Consider the following 16,842-nt stretch of genomic DNA (forward strand, 5'->3'; position numbering starts at 1 on the left):
TGTTGGCAACATCAACCTGGAATTTTCAACCTGTCAGCGTGGGGATCCCATCCTTCCGAAAGTGAAATGAACGCCGTTGGATTCTCTCTACCAGACGGCAAGATGCTCATCAAATCCTATTCTGCCTTTTGGGGCCAATGTGACAGGGGTCCTTCCATAGTCGTGTTGGAATACGAAGACTAGGAGAGAAGGATGTATCACTTGTCTGCTGTTTTCATGAAACTTTGTAGGCCATTCCCTGCATCGCCAAGAGTTATGTCTATATCCAAAGACGGGCTAGGCCAGTCGAACGGAGGTTTAAGGAACGCCTTAAAAAAGGAGTTTGTCGTATTTCCCATTATTATTGGTCGGGAATCTAATCGCACTGGTAACGTGCCAAGTGTATCTGCCCCTTTAATCTCAGATTTCCTTTATACGTTCTTTCGAGGCTGTGAATTGCGCATTCAGCAGAGGCTACACCTCCTGGCTGACCTCAGACATCGCTGACTGAGCCTCTTCCCCCGCCAGCACATTTCCTTCCTGTTCCAGCAGTACAGACCCACTGTAAGGGGTCTGTCGAATGAATCTTCATCTCAACTGTCCAGACACTCGAGAAGGGTCTGAGCTGCGCCGATATCTGGATTTCTACGTAGGACAACAACGGGTTTGGGAAATTGCAAATCGCGGGGGCGGGTTGCCTTGAGCAAACGCTACAACCTTGCAAACGCTTCAGCTAATCACCAAATCCAGGCATGATTAACGCGACGATCCTAGCAGATTGCGGCAGTTGAGCATCAGAATTCACCGACACCCATAGTCGGCTCACCGATACCCGGACTTGGCCAAAACTTTATACCCCTGCCCTCAGACGGTGGCGGGCGAACCTCATGCAAGTGTTCAACAAGCTGTTCCCAGACGTGGCTTGGACAAGGCTACGGGACAAGGCAGGATGTTGCTTCAGTTGCGAGAGTAAGAAGAAATTACGGCAATCTTCCTTTCCCGACATACGAGAGACCATGTCTTGTCGTGGTGGCGGGAGATACAAAAGCCTCCGTCTGCCTCTGACCGGAGTGCTACAAGTACTCAGGCTTCAAATCACTCCTTGCAAAACTGCTCCCTCCACAAGTCGCTCGTTTCAACTCGCTCCAGTCACTCTTTTTAATTGATTGTCGTTCTACCGGGTTTACCTTTCCAGCTTTTCATAACATCAATCCTCAACAATATCAATCACCATGAAGTTCACAAGCATTGTTGCGCCTCTCCTCTTGGCTTCCACTGTCGCCGCTGTTCCCAGCTGGAGAGACTGGCACGGTCCGGGTCCGCAATGCCCTGAAAGTACTTGCCTGACTCAAGCCGACGCTGATGACATCGTTGCCAAATTCATCAGCATTCTCGATCATCCGGACGTCGCCGCATCGAATGCCACTGCCCAAGCCTTGTTGGGGGACAGCTTTTTCGAGAAGTCTGACTCCATCAATATGCTTGCTGGTCACCCAGTATGGATACATTCTTACCAATGGCTAGCTACTATTACTAATGCAGTCTAGATTGGCGCTGTCACATTCTCTGGCAAGACTCAATACATTCAAGGCGTTCTCCTCGCTCCATCTATTACGAACATCACGACGTACAAGACCATGGTCGCTGGGTGCACAAACGTTCTATGGTACTGGAACATGGCAGGCATTGGAAGCAAGCAGATCCCAGTCAACGGATTCAACCTCTTTGAGATCACTCCTCAGAAACAGATTGCCGACATGTTCGTCGAATTCAACAACATTGGCTGGGGCATCGACACTGGCTTCACGGTCTACAGCCGCAATGGCACCAAACTTCCTTTGGCGTAGAGCACAGGTGAGGGAAGTGTGCTGGGTCTGAGGCCAGAGTCTCTTCTTGATGAAGGTCACGGCTGTCTTTTCACCATGATATGAACGTGTTTCTAAGGTTCTTCTGGGTGCTATTGGTATGTCGGCTACGCGCCAGCTAGGATCTGCCACCGCTCATGCCAATTTGGGTTGTGCCGAAGTAGAAATCTATTTCTTCGCAAATCATATACTATTCTCCACAACAGACTCAATAGACCTACCCTTGTGCACCGGCATCTGGTCCTGTTATCCTTCATGAAAACGCTCTAGAGGATGCACCACGTATCCGACAGGAGTTGGACGGAAGGGATCCCGGAATCACGAACTGATGTCCGACTTCGTGTGCGTAACTCCTGGACTGGGATATGATTTGCAACTTAGATCACTCGGTAGATAGGATTCGACCAATCTCTCAGCATTCCAAATCGTTCCCGCAGTCCAAGCAGGAGGCCGTGTTCAACGCACCGTGGTAGCACTTGTAGAATTAAGATGTGAAGCAAGACAGTCCAATCACGAGACTCATACATTACCGAGCACTCCGTACATAGCCTGTCATCATATGAACTTGCCGATCGCTGCGCGGGTGGCTTGTTCGGACAAGGCCCCAATTAATCCAGCGGGTCAATGAAAGACGTTGTTGATCACCATGCTAACGACAGATGACCATCCATGCGCTCTGCCTCAACAGAATTGAACGGTTAGGTCTTGACTTCGACAACGATCTGCGCTTCATCTCCCAAGTTTTTCTCAACCTCAGTTCCGAACCGGTGACACAATCTCCTGAAGGTACGCTCCACCCATTCATGATCTGGGTCGTCTCCTTTCAATAGGTGTGCCTGGAACCGCTGGATCCTGTTGGGAAAGACCTCCAGCCTCCTCACCTCGAGCTCGCTTTCTCCCGCCTTCTTTACCGTCTTCTCACCAACGGAAACTTTCCACGCCGCACTCAAATCGTTTCTGTAATTGCCGTCGACCGCATAATCATCCACAAAGTCTCCACACCCATAGATCACCAGCTTCCCGTTGTATATCTCCACGCCCTGAACGTGGTGGCTGCTATGCCCATGGATTATGTCCACCCCGCACTCGTCAATCATCCAATGCGCGAGGTCGACAATTTCCTTTGCGGGACGCCAGCGATAGTTTGGACCCCAGTGCATCGACACAACTTTCAAACCCAACTTTCTCTGTCCCTCGCTGTGATCTTTCGCCAGGAGCTGTTGTTTGACCGTGTCCCTCCCCTTCCCCGTGTACTCGATGTAGTTGAAGGCGTCCACTCCCGCCCACTCATTCGGGTGATCTGCGAAACTCCAGCACTTGATATCCCACCCATCTGCACCTCCAACCCACAGTGTGGCGGGTTTGTGCGCCTCCTCCTTTGTTCTGCCAGCCCCTGCAAACTCTACACCATTCTCAGCCAACACTTTGACTGTTTCTTGCAGACCCTCAATGTCCCAATCGAGCGTATGGTTGTTCGCCAAGCTCACATAGCCCCGTCTCGCCCCACCACCTATACCGACCTCTGTCAAACACTGGATGTTCCCCGGGTGGGAACGGTAGTTGAACACCTTGCTCGGCCACTTCTTCTCGCTTGTCGTCACAGCTGTTTCGAGATTTGCAAGCACAAGATCTGACTTGCGAATCAAGTCAACACTGTTGCCCCACGGTGAGAGGTAGTTGTATGATTTGAGTTGGGGGTAACGTGGCAGAATGTGTTTGTCAACTGTCCATGCGGCTGACTCAGGGTCGGACTGCGGCGACTGGCGGGCTATACTGGTGGGCAGCAGGGCATCGATGAGACGGCCAATCATTACGTCACCGAGGAGAAGAAGACTGTATGTTTTGGACGTGGTTGGCATGGTGAAAGTGAGCGCTTCTCGGGTTGGAGCCAACTACGAGATGTCTTTGGCAAAGACTATGACAGTGGAACAGTGTCCGCAAGAACCAGGGCTCCTTTCAGGCTTAGAGAAGGTGTTCTCATGTCTGGCATCACCTTTACATGGTGTGATGCAGAGCGGGGTATTTTGGGAATAACTCATGAAGTCTCTAGTCCTGCAAGGAGTATCAGCTAGTTTAACTGGAGTCAAGATAATCATGTGAGAATTGATATGAGAGAACAACAGTCCTATCTCCAAAATCACATTGTGCCTGCAGTCTGACCGGAGGCATCTAAGGGCACACACACAAATTCAATCGAGAAGGTTGAGGGGTGCCTCTGTTTCATAGCCTAATGGCACCAAATTGGCGACTTTCGGAGTGTAATAATTTTTCTTCCGAGCTGACAAGCCCCTCGCACCCAGTGATCGCTAGACAGAGCTAAATACCTAAGTATCCAATGGGTACCTAGATATCTAGTCCTCGGTCGACTTTTTCAGACTGACCATCTGTCATTATCTTGCCAGGTAGCGCCTATTAGAGTGGTCTCAAGTCGAGGAGTAATTTCTGACTCCTTCCCAGTCCCAAACAATGATCGTCCTGAAAGAGAGTGATGTGCACTCTTTGCTCTCCCACATCTCCGTCTCAGAATGCCATCGTCTACTTGCCGACTTCCACGGTATTCTCCGCGCATACTCTGCCACCAAAAATGCTCCATCGTCGGAGCAAACGATCCACCAACCGGAGAGGGAATCAATCGTGACGAGGACCGGTAACACCTCCCTTTTCATGCCCTCTTCTATCACTACCTCGACGGCAATTAAGACCGTCACCATCAGTCCGAAAGGACTCAAAGGCTGTATCAATGTCTTCGCGCCGGATGGAGAACTGCTGGGCGTCTTGAATGCCGAGGAAGTCACTGCATTCCGGACCTCCCTCGCTGTCATGATCCCGTACATCCGATGGCCGAATACCAAGAGAAACCTTGTGATCTTCGGGGCTGGTCGACAGGCAGAGTGGCACTTGAAACTTGCTCTCTTGCTTGGCGACGTGAAGCACGTCACCGTCGTGAACAGGAGCAGTCCTCGAAGGATGGAGTGGCTCTTCTCGGATCTGCAGCAGAGGAATCCCGACCTTGTTTGTCGGGTGCTGCTGAAGACGGCCGAGGATTTTGATTCGCAGCTACGAGAATGTCTTCTGTCTTCAGATATAATATGCTGCTGCACCCCATCAACAACACCGCATTTCCCATTCAGCTATCTCGATAAAAGGTCTCGCTTCATCTCCCTGATAGGCTCCTACAAGCCGTCAATGCAGGAGGTCGACTCCGAAACTCTCTTGTCCGGCGAACACATCTATGTGGATACGAAGGAAGGATGCCTTGTTGAGGCGGGAGAACTAATCAAGGCCAATGTCCAGGCAGATAAACTGATCGAGATTGGGGAACTACAGGACATGAGGCCCCTGCAGACCGGAGGAAATCTCATATTTAAATGTGTGGGCATGGGCATCATGGACTTGGTCATGGCAGGTAGCCTGCTTGGCATGGCTAGGGAGAAAAGCATGGGCTTGATTGTTGACGACTTCTGATTCTGAGAGGGACAGCTGTTTGATATCTTGTAAAATAGCCCCCTGCCGCAATAGCTGCCCGAGGATGGCATCAAACACCATCTCCGAAAGCGTAATCGTTGGCCCAACGGGTGTCCCATGGACGCGACTTATTGACGAACCTTAGGTCTGTTCCTAATCGTATCCTGTTGTCCGGGTCGTGATTGATTGTCGAGGCATGGATCTGCATTTGAAGTCAATAACGATAACCACGTAAAGGATCTCGCCCTTACAGCATATGCGCTGTGAAGTACAACATCGCCAGCCTCGTATGGCGTCAACAGCCAGCGACGGCTCCACTGCTTCCCAAATTCTGCAGGGCCGTCTGCCAGCAACCCTCCACTCATCATATTCTGGTTGAAGGCACTTTTTGCCTCCTCATCCGTCAATCCCGAAGCCTTCGCCTTGGTCGTAAAATCATGCTCAATCTCTGCACCGAGGGTGTGGCCTTTGTCGAGGTAAATCAGGCCGCCACCCTGCCTTGAGATATCTCCCATGGGAACCCAAGCGGTCACTGCAGTGTCCTCGCCATGTCTCAGGAAAATCTGGTCATAGTGTACTCCGATTGCTTTGTTTCCAGGGGTGTTGTTCCGCAGGAGCGTTCTCCTAATTCCCAACGTATCATCACCCCAGCCCGTAAGTTTTGCAATGTAATCCCGCAAGGCTGGATGTTTGCAGAAATCTTCCTTGTACCAATCCTCGGTGTGCGCTTGAAGAGCTAGATCAACAAACAACGAAGCCACTTCGGGATGCGGCCCTGTAGGGCGACCATTGGAATCTGCGAAGCCAGCTCCAATCCCGGGGAAATCGAGCTTATCCTTAGTTTCGTCAAAGATGCCGTCGACAGGTTTGGTACCGGGCTTGAGAACGCCGCTCGGGGACAGAAGCCTGAAATACTCCTCTCTGGCTTTGAGAACATCCTTTCTCGGCAGCAGGCTTTTTACAAAAAGATATCCGTCCTCTTTATACCGTCTGCGAGCCTCTTCAATAGGAGTATCCAGCGTTGTCGATCGCAAGTCAGCATACTGACCAGGAGCCAAGGGTCCGTCGTTGACGAAGAATTGTTCTCCTGATGTCAGTTGAGACTCGGGGTGTTCTGCATGGGGCATTTTTAAGAAAGCGGGAGGTTCTGGTTCTGCTATATCGTAGACAGCTTGGTAGGATGACGCCAACTAGCTTTGGAAAAGAATGAAAAGGTCGAGGGATATCGACACCAGCAGCCACAATATAAATCTCAACGTGGAGACATAGCTGATTGATGCCACTAGTCGCCCATGATTGATCCACGCGCCACCCTGGTCTGATTGACATGCAGGATCGACACCGGGAAACTCCCAATTGGGGTGAGAGAGGAAGGCGAAGTCCAAGAAAGGAAGTCTCGGTCCGAGATCTCTCAAAGTAGAGCCAGAATGACAGAAAAGGCAAAGAATCCCGAAGGTGCAACTTCCCCACAGAAATCTACTCCACAAATCAAGATTTCTCCGCGTCTCTCCCTTGTGCACCTTCTTGCAACTCGACCGACATGCCCTGCGATTTCTGTCGCAAGAAACATATCAGATGTGCGACTCTCCCTCGCTTGTGGCCCCGCAGTACCCCGTCATGTTTCTGACTTCCTTCAGGTGACGGCCAGCATCCGCGATGCGGGCACTGCTTTAAGGCTGGCCGGGAGTGCACCCGCAATCCAACGCGATATCAACGACATTCCAGGCCACGAAATTTCGATACACAACAAATTTGGGTGCCTGTCCCCCCGAAAGGTAGATGATAAGCCTTCAGAGGTATTTAATGGATAGTGATATTTGCAGTTGATTTCGTAGATGAAACTCCTTTGGTGCGACATGGCAAAGCCGCGCGTAATCGGTCACACGAGATTGCTATTCAGCAGGAATCCGTCGAAGAGCCACAGCTTCAACAGCAGTCGAGTGATGTGGCATTGAATGATGCATCATCGTTGCTTACTGGGCAGTCCTTGTCCAGCGAATATATTCAGTCATCACTGCGTCTCACACGAGGACCTCGAGAGGACGACTCACCATTTTCCACCAAAGAATCCGCCGAGTTGGTGAGATACTTCATCGACAATTGTGCTTGTTTCTTCGACTTCAGCGACGCCGATAGACATTTTGCGTACGAAGTTCCACTTAGAGCTCGCCAAAATGCAACATTGGCCAACGCTCTGCTGGCACTAGCTGCCCGGCACCGAAGTCGTACGGGCGGGTTTGAACCTTTCGCGGCCGATCGATATTACGACACCTGTCTTCACACGATGATTCCAAGGCTTGGAGATAATTCCGCAATCCAAGATGATGAGCTTCTTGCGGCCATAGTAATTCTACGACTATTGGAAGAGATGGATGGTTAGTGTGTTAGGACACCGTTCATCTGCCTTGTTGACTCTTAAAACAGTACCGATAGTGGGATCAGATCCTCAGAAACACCTCTTCGGAACTCAAGCCATTATCACGGCATCCCAGGCTCGCTCTCAATTACCAGTCACAGAATTGAGAAAAGCGTGTTATTGGGCGGCTTTTCGTCAGGAAATATTCATGTCTCTCACGACGCAAAGACCATTTAATCTTATTTTGCCCGAGATGACGCCGTCCTCAAGCCCTTCTGATGATTGCTCATGGACACTCCAAGCGACGTATCAGTGTGGCAAAGTACAAGCCTTCGTCTTTGGTGAGGAATCTACGACCATGTCGAGGTATCTTCAATTATTGGATGAGATCGAGACATGGCAAAGAGAGTGTCCGACGTCCTTTGACCCGGTATACCAGAACACTAGTAGGCTAGAGAACTCTTTTCCAGATATTCGAATCCAGATGGATTGTCATGGTAAGTGCCACTGCGACCACACCCCTGGACACAACATTGATGACCCTGTTGCAGTGATGGGCTGGCAATACATAACAATGGCGCATCTGCTACTCAGCGTCCACCGTCCGTTACCCCGTGTTGGTCCATCCCATAAGCGAACAATGATGGAGATGGAACAGGCCGTCCAAAAGGACGTGAGGACGCTGTGCGGAATAGCTCAATCGAATCCACAAACCCCTCCGGCAAGCCTAGTGGCATGCATGGCTGTTGCATTGTGCAAGTTTTCTCCCCATAGCAACGTGTACTGGACTGCTGACATCTTGCAGTCGGAGATCGCTTCAATTCGAGGTCGGAGCAGGGACTTCTGAGAGATCTCCTGGTGCAGACAGAGCTCCGCACGGGGTGGCCAACCAGCATGGCACGAGAGCAGCTCGAGCGGACGTGGAATTGGACGGGGAACACCCCGCACCGTCCAAATTGACTCGTCTGGTTTGTCATGGAGAGGAGAATTTTGGGCTCTCGCGCATTGGCGCCGAGTTGTGCGTGAAGACCCGTTGTCGAGTCGGAGGCTAACTATTTTGAAATCATTTCCGGTTAGCGATTCCGATGATCGACCTTGATATGTCCAAAGCGAGTACAGCATGCCTGGACAACTCCACAACGAGAGGTACCACAAGAATTCTCGGCTGTGACTCGTATCAGCAGTATAAGAACTCTTTGCTTGCTGGTAAGGCCCTCGAAATCTTCTCAATGCTGGCAATCTCCCATCACTTTCATGAGCCTCGGTGCATCTTGCAAGATGTTTTCGATGAAGCAGACCAAAGTCATTGAGCGTCCGCACAACTATGATGCTAGCAGTCCTCGTCCCGCAAACCTCCCATATGTCTACCTTGTGACTGCTTTCGTGTCCTTGGGAGCCCTCCTCTTCGGATATGACCAAGGTGTGATGGGAATCATAGTGGCTGACGATCGCTGGATCCACCTCATGAAGCCAGCCAATTCCTGGGTCACAGGGGCTGTGGTATCGCTGTATGATGTGGGCTGCTTTATGGGCGCGATGAGCATCGGATATCTGGCAGACCATTGTGGTCGAGAACGAACCTTGTCCATTGCCAGCATTGTGTTCATCATTGGAGCTGTTATTCAAGCTGCGTCATACGATGTTCCGACCATTACTGTTGGACGTGTCATTCTTGGATATGGAGTAGGAGCATGTGCAGCTGGAGTGCCGCTATATGTCTCAGAGATTGCCCCAGCAGGCTTGCGTGGCCGGATCATTGGTATCGAGCAGATGATCCTGTGCCTGGGAGAGCTGATCGCCTTCTGGCTCGACTATGGCTTTGCATACCTGGATACTCCCGATTGGTGGCGTATTCCCTTGGCCATTCAGATCATTCCTGCCGCTGTCCTTGCTGTTGGGTGCTGGCTCTGGGTTCCCCCAAGCCCACGTTGGCTTGTGCAACAAGATCGACACTCGTGCGCACGAGAGGTGCTCGCGAGACTACACGGAGACCAAGCTGCGGAAATTGAAATGCAAGAGATTGCCGAAAGGGTAGCCTTCGAGAAGACGGTAGCGGTCACTACCTGGAAAGATATGTTCACATGGCCGACCTTGCGGGTCACGCTGATTGGAACGGGAGTGCAGTTCTTCCAGCAGATAACAGGCACCAATTCCATTGTGAGAATCACTGCTCTTCCGCGTCAAGTTTCAAGGGGAGAGAGAAAACTGACCGTATGGGCACTGCAGCTATACTACACACCGAGCTTGTACGAGCGTGGCGGGATCACCTCTGCACATACACGCAACTTGGCGACAGGGGGCGTTGGGATAGTCTTGTTCGTCTTCGCTTGGATCCCCATTTTTGTCTTCGACAGACTCGGACGGAAGACCTGGCTTCAAATCGGTGTGATCGGGATGATGGGTGCGATGATTGGGATTACAGGTAAGGTGCTCGAGACGCTTCCGGAACTGCGCGACGCTGATGAAGACAAGTCCTCCAGTGGCACGCGGAGAAATATCCGGGCGCGGGTGGCAATTATGCGATCGTCGTGTTCCCGTACTTGTTTTACGTCTTTTTCAACATCAGCTGGGGAGTCGGCAGTTGGACCTATGCCAGCGAGATATGGCCTGTTGCGTTGCGGGCAAAGGGTAACGCGTTGAGCACCATGAGTTTGTGGGCAGGATGTTATATCGTTGCGCAGGCCAGTCCTCCCATCGGAGATGCCATCGGCTGGGGCTTGTATATCATCTACTCCGGGATCTGTGTGCTGGCCTTCTTGTTCGTCCGGTACGCCATGGTTGAAACGCGAGCGCGCACCTTGGAGGAAATGAGCCGACTTTTTGGACTTGAAGACAAGTTCGCGGCTAGGAGGGGCATCGACCCAGCGACAGCAAACGAAGCAAAGAGCGGGAATATTGTGCATGAGCAGGTGGAGGAAGTGAGCAAGTAAATGCAGTCATGTAGCGCAGAGCCTGGGGAGAGGTGACGGGTTGACATCGAGGCAACTCTCGGCAAGGCTGAGATTGCACAGGCGCACCAGGCTGAAGAAAGCGCCAAGCCTGTGTCTCATGCCACATGATGCGGGGCAGACGACAGAGGCGAAGACATTTTGCCCCAGAAAGACAACTTTGGCCGAAGCTCGGGAATTCCTTGCCTACCATGAGGGATCTATTCGCAGGACACTGAAAACAATTAAATTTTGTCGGCAGCCACCCGTAGCCATGGTTCAGCTTCTTCCTCTTCAACCTGGACCATCCGGTGTTGGCTGACCCATATTGCCTCCTGGACAGCATGACCCTCCTTGTCGGCCTAGCTCGTCAAACATCCCACCTTACAAGAATGAACAGCCCACGAACATTCGCAACAGCAAGGCCCCTCCTGGCACAGCCTGTATCTATACAGGCCACCTTGGCAGAAAGATCTCAGGGCAGACTCAGCGAACAGAATCTCGAGAGGGCAGTCCGACAAGTCCGCCATGACGGGCTTGTCGTCGTCCAAAATGCCATTGACACTGATGTTCTCCGCAAGTTGAACGAGAAAATGGTCAAGGATGCATTGGAACTGCGGTCGCGTGGGCAGAACAGTCCGTTCAATTATAACCAAGGAAATCTGCAACAGGATGCGCCTCCCGTGAGGGAATACTTCCATCCAGACATCTTCCTGAGTGAGTCGTGCACCCTGTCTTCGTCGACTTCAGGTTGACATGCGGCATCTCAGATCCAATTGCCACCCAGATAACATCCGCCGTGCTCGGCCCCCGTCCCAAATTGACCTTTTGCTCTGGTAACTCAGCTATGCCCCCCAGTGCAGGCTCCCCTCCCGAGAGACAACCAGTACACTCGGACGCAGATTTCGCACACCCTGATCACCCCTTCGCATTGGTGGTCAACGTCCCGCTGATTGATATGAAACCCGAGAACGGGTCCACCGAAGTTTGGCTGGGTACACATAACAACTTTGGGATTGAGGCACAAGAAGGGGCACACGGCGAGCGAGCCTCGGGGAGAATCCGTGCACCTTTGTTAGTAGACAGGTCCAAAACGAATCCTCCCATTCAGCCATATATTCCCAGCGGCAGTGTCATCATCCGCGATCTGAGACTCTGGCACGCTGGTATGCCAAACACAACGTCAGACGTGAGAATCATGCTGGCGATGAGTATGCAACGTCTTTTCCCTTCACAAGCGCTTCAACTAATCTTTGATAGTCCATTTTGCTCCTTGGTATCGCAATCACATGAGGCTGGAGCTCGCCGAAGAGCTAAAACCGATCGTGGACAGCGTACCGGATCTGGACATCAGGGCCGACTATGTAAGCGAAGAAGAGGCGTTGAAAAGATACCTCAATCGAGGATTTGGGAACAGCTACGACTTTGGGCAAAGCCCATAGGCATAGGTCGGCGAGGCTGTTCTTGAGAACTCAGAGCCATGTTAGGAGGCCTAGACATTTTTCATGCATCCTTGTTGATCTTGTACCCAGGGTTGATGCCGCCTGCTTGTACAATAATAAACGCGCGCATCCACTGTCGATATGTCATTAAAGAACACCTCATAATTCCCGCCAAAGACGGTTTTTGCGGAGGGCGGCTGGCAAGAGACTGTGATGAGACTGTGATGGTTGCGGTGTTTTGGCTAGCTTCCACGATGTTTTACCCAGCGAGCTGTGTTATTCCGTGTTAAGGTCCGCAGGCGAGGCACATAGTGTCCCAATGCTTGGCCTAAGCGAGACCCCAGAGTAAGATTAGTGGCTCTCTTGATACAAAAAACGTGGAGGTCCCCAGTGCTCCTCATCCCGCAAACACGTTCCTCCCCCCCCCCCCCCCCCGATGTTCACATCAACCCGGGACACCGAAAATGATTGCGCCGCTCGGTTCTTCGTTCATTTGTTCATGAAGTGAGAGACATGGCCAAGATAGCGAGCAAGAACTGTAAGTGGACCCATTGCACTGCTGTGTTCGTGCACGCTCATGGCTGATTTTTGCTCAAAGCATGGTAAGCCCGATATAGTTTGACCTGCGACGGGCACTCATGAACTTGGCGTAGTAGAACGTGCCGACTCCGGAAATTGAAATGTAAGAGACAACCTCTGTCGATATCTAGCATCTAATTTGGTGCAAGGCGACGAAAAGCTGCCGACATGTTCCCGCTGCGAAAGAAGCGGTCGCTGGTGTGACCGGACAGCGCCGTTGAAGATCCAAGGCCAGAAGAATGTGCGCAAGCGAACGAATGGCGCAAAGGGCACAGACAGTATAGAACAGAATTCTGTTGAGCGATTTGACGAACCCCGTGTGAGACTGCAGAACGAGGAGATCGCCCACTACTTTGCACACTACCTCAAGACGCTGGCTCCGTGGTATGACCTTAACGACCTCAGGCAAGCCTTCAAAGGAATTGTGGGAAGCAGAGCTCAACAGAGCTCCTTGCTTCTCAGCGCTGTCATCGCATTTGCAGCTATACACAAAAGCCGAACGTGTCACGCCGTTCCCAAGTCTTTGGCAGAAAGGCATCATGCCCACTGCTTGCGGCTGTTGATCGGAATCACCGAGACATCCCCAGAAATCAAGGACGGGACAGCCTTGGCCGCGACTTGTCTCTTGCGGTCGTATGAAATTCTAGCAGGTGAGAGGAAGAATTTTGGAGTTAATATTGGCTGATCTTGGTCAGAGGAGGAAGATCCCAATCGACATCTTTTTGGGGCATTCTCATTGATACCGTCGTTGTCTTGTAGCCTTCCGGACGAACCACTGCTGAGGGCCGGCTTATGGAATTACCTCCGCGAAGATATCACCTTCTCGCTCATCAATCGGTGTCCCTTGAAGATCGAAGTCGGAGCAATAGACATCGAGCTGTGTCGCGATGATGACTACGCAAACCAAATCACGATCCTGTTGGCCCGCGTCATAAACGCCGCCTTTGCGGATGGTTCGGAACTTCTCGTCGACTTACAGTCAGCCATCAGTGCTTGGAATTTGTCTGTACCATTCCAGCCTTACCATGAGTCCCACGAAGGTGTACTGCCAAAGATCCAGATGGTTGAGGATTGCCACGGTAAGTTTGTCCGCTGCGTTTCCGTTCGTGACCTGACCAACTCCAGTCGCGGCCATGCAATACTGGCATGTCGCGCAGATCCTCCTAGATCTGCACACCGGAAGTCCCGTGGACTTTGAAGCCCACGCCCGGGCCATATGTGGAATGGCTTTTTCTGCCAATAGCGACCCTGTTGTTGTAAACTCATATGGACCAATATGCTACAGTGAGTTTTTCTGGTGGCTAAGAGGACGGAGCTGATTTGTGAAACTGTAGGCGCACAGTGGCTGTCGAGAGATGATGCTAGACGGGAATTGGTAAACCACCTTCTTGACAGTCAAAAGAGAACCGGGTGGCCTGTTCAAGCCATAATCAAGAAGCTGAAGCACAGCTGGGCTGGAGAAGCCGAGAAATGACTCTGCCAACCTGCAATGTGGACCAGGAATCATATCGTTTCCTTCATTCCACGACCATTGCTTCTGCCATCAGCAGTTCCTCGTCAGCAATAACCTCATCAAACTCGTCTAGGCCACCGACATGACCATTGGTACCGTTCTGCACTGGAGCCCCATTCACCTCACTGTGCATGTAATCGTGCATTGTTGCATCTTCTCTTCCCACATCGCCTTCGCCTCGTCTCGCCTGTTGCTCTTTCTGGAAGTTTTCCAGCTCCTTCAGGTCCCAACTGTCTTTACCTTTGGTCGAGCCGTCAGTTAATTTCTGCCCAGGTCCTAGCGGCTGAGCTATGCTTCTTAAGAACTTCTTTGCCATCCCCACAGCGGCATCGGTGCTCAACCCGGTCTGAGCATCAGTAATTTCTTCCGCGATCCATCGAGGTAATTGGGTCCGTTTCTTCTGAAATCGACGGTCTGCCAACACCATTATACCATAATCGTCTTTCCCGCGCAGGACTCGCCCTAGGCATTGGGCCGCATGTCGCATAGCGTCGAAGGATAAGAAGTCTTGCTCCTTAATTCTGTAATTCTCTCGCAGAAACTCCAGACGTGCCTTCAAGATCCTCGATTCCGTGTACTGGAAAGGTGCTCCCATGCAAAGCACAGTACGTCCATAATGATGATCAAAGTCGATCCCTTCAGACACCTTGCCGCGAGCGACACAGAGCAAAATCGCGCCTTTGCCATTTTCACACGCAGTGCGGTACGTCTCCAATGCCAGACTAGTCTCTTGGGCATCCGGCGTTTCTACCAGAATCAACTTGTATGTCCAGATTTGGTCCAGGATACCCATCCCCTGCCACATGCTGATGATCATTTCCATGTAAAGATAGGAGGGAAAGAAGACGACGATGCCGTCCGGGGTGATCTTTGCAAATTCGTACAGTAAAGCGCCATAATTCCGTACCACACCTGGATCGGACCGGGATTGAAAGCCGGATGTTATAGATTGTTGATCAGAGCCACGGGTAACGATCATCGGCAGGAAAGATCGTCTTGCAAGTGACATTGGGTATGACTCTTGTGTGACGGTGCTGAAATTGAGCATCCTTGGGTACATCTCCAAGGGCGAAATGGTCCCCGAAGTGATGATGACAGACGAAAATCGTTCGAAAACAGGCTTGATCGCAATCGAGGCATCGAGGCATGCGAAGTGCAAGATCGGGTTGGGGACTGTCGCTTGCTCCGTCTCGAAGGGCTCCAGAATCAGAAGGAATCCGGTTTCGTATGTTGCAACAAGCGTGGCAAAGGTCGCGACCTCTTGTAACGGCTGGTAGTCTTCGATGTTCGTCAATTCCAAGGTGCGGACAAGTGATGTCAATCGTTCAGCACAGAACCGCAGTGGCTTGCGTTCAATGAACGTCAACTCTTTGAGATGTGCGAGGAACGAGGGAGCAGTTTCCTGAATGACATACAGAACTTTCATTCGCGTCTTGAGATACTCGATAAAGCGTTTGAGAAATGCCACAAAATGCTCGGCTCGACGGATATTGCCAGGGACAGCTTCCTTCAAAAGATCGTCGGGTAAAGTAGGATTGGCCATGAAGGCATCCTCCGCTCGAGCTTCGTCTGCTTCTCTCAAGCCTTCCACGAGCTTCTGGTATTCATTCTGAAGCTTTTCCTCGTCGGACGCCTTCATCTCCTCAATCTTCCTTTCCAAGTTGTTTGCCCCGCGAGTAGCCTTCCTCAGTGAGTCTTCGGTCAAATCAATGGACAATGACTCGATACAGACGTTGTCAATATTGTGGGCTTCGTCGAAGACAACTATACAATCCTTGGACAGCTCTTTTGAGACACGTTCCGCAATTTTGGGGTCGAGGAGATAGTGGTAGGAATAGATGATGACGTTGCAGAACGGCATCATACGCCGGGCTGAGAAGTAGGGGCACTGCTTATGATCTTCACCATACCTTATGAGTTCATCCAGAGTAAACACCCCAGGAGGGACCAGGTTGTGCGGCTCGAGGAGATCCAAATTATCATGATAGACACAGACCTCGACATCTTCTCCTCGCTCTTTTTTCTCTCTTACGAAGCCAGCCGTCAAACTTCGACACCTTGCGTCGACGACCGCGCCGCTCTTCTCCCGCTTGACGGAAGGGTGTAGGCACAGATTCTTTCTGCTGGTCAAGCCCAAGCCCCGAAAGTCCTCGATGAAACCAAGCTCCTTAGCCCGGTATTTCATAAGAGCTCTCAACTCAGCCAGAGCCTTCTCGATTTCTGACATGGTACGGGAGCAGTAGATGAGCTTGCGATGCTCGGGGTAGTGTTGTTGGTACGCCACGATGAGGGACAGTAACGAAACGGTCTTGCCGGTTCCTGAAGGCATTTCAAGGACGCAGTGACCCCCAGCATCGAGGGTCCTTTTAAGGTCGCACATGTACGCATATTGTTCGGGATAAATTCGAGGGTAGGGAAAGAGAACAGGCAAGTCGCTATCAATCGTTAGATAAGCTGTATTAAGGGAAACGGAAGGAGACGGCAGCACTCAATAAAGAACTTCATGTTGAGAGCGTGGCCTGGATCGGCCACTGCCCCCTGGCGTCCGTTTCAGTCGAGCGATTCTGTTGCGGTCAGCCGAATAGCAACATGTCAAACCCTCGATAACGTTGAAGGAAGCGTTCTATTATGAGGGCAGCGACAATGTGGCGGCGGTCGAGATGTTGGTCTGCTTTTTCACCGTTGGTGCACGCCCGCCACGGTGGCACGCGTCTAC

The 16,842-nt window shown here is 51.5% G+C and overlaps 8 protein-coding genes across 9 annotated transcripts; 5 read left to right on the forward strand and 3 right to left on the reverse strand.

Moving 5' to 3' along the window:
- The first annotated feature begins 655 nt into the window (after nt 1-655).
- PV07_09694 (uncharacterized protein) lies at nt 656-2,260 on the forward strand. Its single transcript, XM_016396973.1, has 2 exons — nt 656-1,475; nt 1,527-2,260. The coding sequence occupies exons 1-2, from the start codon at nt 1,212-1,214 to the stop codon at nt 1,824-1,826; spliced, it is 564 nt and encodes a 187-aa protein (XP_016244164.1). The 5' UTR covers nt 656-1,211; the 3' UTR covers nt 1,827-2,260.
- A 66-nt stretch (nt 2,261-2,326) lies between these two features.
- Nucleotides 2,327-3,821, reverse strand: PV07_09695 (uncharacterized protein). Its single transcript, XM_016396974.1, has one exon. The coding sequence runs from the start codon at nt 3,701-3,703 to the stop codon at nt 2,543-2,545; it is 1,161 nt and encodes a 386-aa protein (XP_016244165.1). The 5' UTR covers nt 3,704-3,821; the 3' UTR covers nt 2,327-2,542.
- Nucleotides 3,822-4,139: 318 nt separating this feature from the next.
- Nucleotides 4,140-5,417, forward strand: PV07_09696 (uncharacterized protein). The gene is made up of 2 exons (XM_016396975.1): nt 4,140-4,246; nt 4,302-5,417. The coding sequence occupies exon 2, from the start codon at nt 4,311-4,313 to the stop codon at nt 5,307-5,309; it is 999 nt and encodes a 332-aa protein (XP_016244166.1). The 5' UTR covers nt 4,140-4,246; nt 4,302-4,310; the 3' UTR covers nt 5,310-5,417.
- Nucleotides 5,380-6,436, reverse strand: PV07_09697 (uncharacterized protein; the record flags this gene model as incomplete). Its single annotated transcript, XM_016396976.1, has 2 exons — nt 5,380-5,511; nt 5,561-6,436. 2 exons carry the CDS (start codon nt 6,434-6,436, stop codon nt 5,380-5,382), a joined length of 1,008 nt encoding a protein of 335 aa, XP_016244167.1.
- A 2,367-nt stretch (nt 6,437-8,803) lies between these two features.
- Nucleotides 8,804-10,595, forward strand: PV07_09698 (uncharacterized protein; the record flags this gene model as incomplete). Its single annotated transcript, XM_016396977.1, has 3 exons — nt 8,804-9,822; nt 9,892-10,087; nt 10,138-10,595. Exons 1-3 carry the CDS (start codon nt 8,920-8,922, stop codon nt 10,593-10,595), a joined length of 1,557 nt encoding a protein of 518 aa, XP_016244168.1. The 5' UTR covers nt 8,804-8,919.
- Nucleotides 10,596-10,794: 199 nt separating this feature from the next.
- Nucleotides 10,795-12,196, forward strand: PV07_09699 (uncharacterized protein). Its single transcript, XM_016396978.1, has 3 exons — nt 10,795-11,309; nt 11,363-11,803; nt 11,853-12,196. The coding sequence occupies exons 1-3, from the start codon at nt 10,937-10,939 to the stop codon at nt 12,032-12,034; spliced, it is 996 nt and encodes a 331-aa protein (XP_016244169.1). The 5' UTR covers nt 10,795-10,936; the 3' UTR covers nt 12,035-12,196.
- A 351-nt stretch (nt 12,197-12,547) lies between these two features.
- PV07_09700 (uncharacterized protein) lies at nt 12,548-14,087 on the forward strand (the record flags this gene model as incomplete). The annotated part of the gene is made up of 6 exons (XM_016396979.1): nt 12,548-12,572; nt 12,763-12,854; nt 12,903-13,263; nt 13,309-13,692; nt 13,739-13,897; nt 13,948-14,087. 6 exons carry the CDS (start codon nt 12,548-12,550, stop codon nt 14,085-14,087), a joined length of 1,161 nt encoding a protein of 386 aa, XP_016244170.1.
- PV07_09701 lies at nt 12,812-16,839 on the reverse strand. 2 transcript variants are annotated; one of them, XM_016396981.1, is made up of 3 exons: nt 16,615-16,839; nt 13,638-16,561; nt 12,812-13,574 (listed from the first exon to the last, which is right to left on the reverse strand). In XM_016396981.1, exons 1-2 carry the CDS (start codon nt 16,629-16,631, stop codon nt 14,131-14,133), a joined length of 2,448 nt encoding a protein of 815 aa, XP_016244172.1. In that variant the 5' UTR covers nt 16,632-16,839; the 3' UTR covers nt 12,812-13,574; nt 13,638-14,130. The 2 variants fall into 2 exon arrangements, with proteins under 2 accessions (XP_016244172.1, XP_016244171.1); XM_016396980.1 differs by having other exon boundaries at nt 12,812-16,561.
- Nucleotides 16,840-16,842: the final 3 nt, after the last annotated feature.

Source organism: Cladophialophora immunda (genome assembly GCF_000835495.1).
Source record: "Cladophialophora immunda strain CBS 83496 unplaced genomic scaffold supercont1.6, whole genome shotgun sequence".
NCBI classification, from domain to species: Eukaryota; Fungi; Ascomycota; class Eurotiomycetes; order Chaetothyriales; family Herpotrichiellaceae; genus Cladophialophora; species Cladophialophora immunda.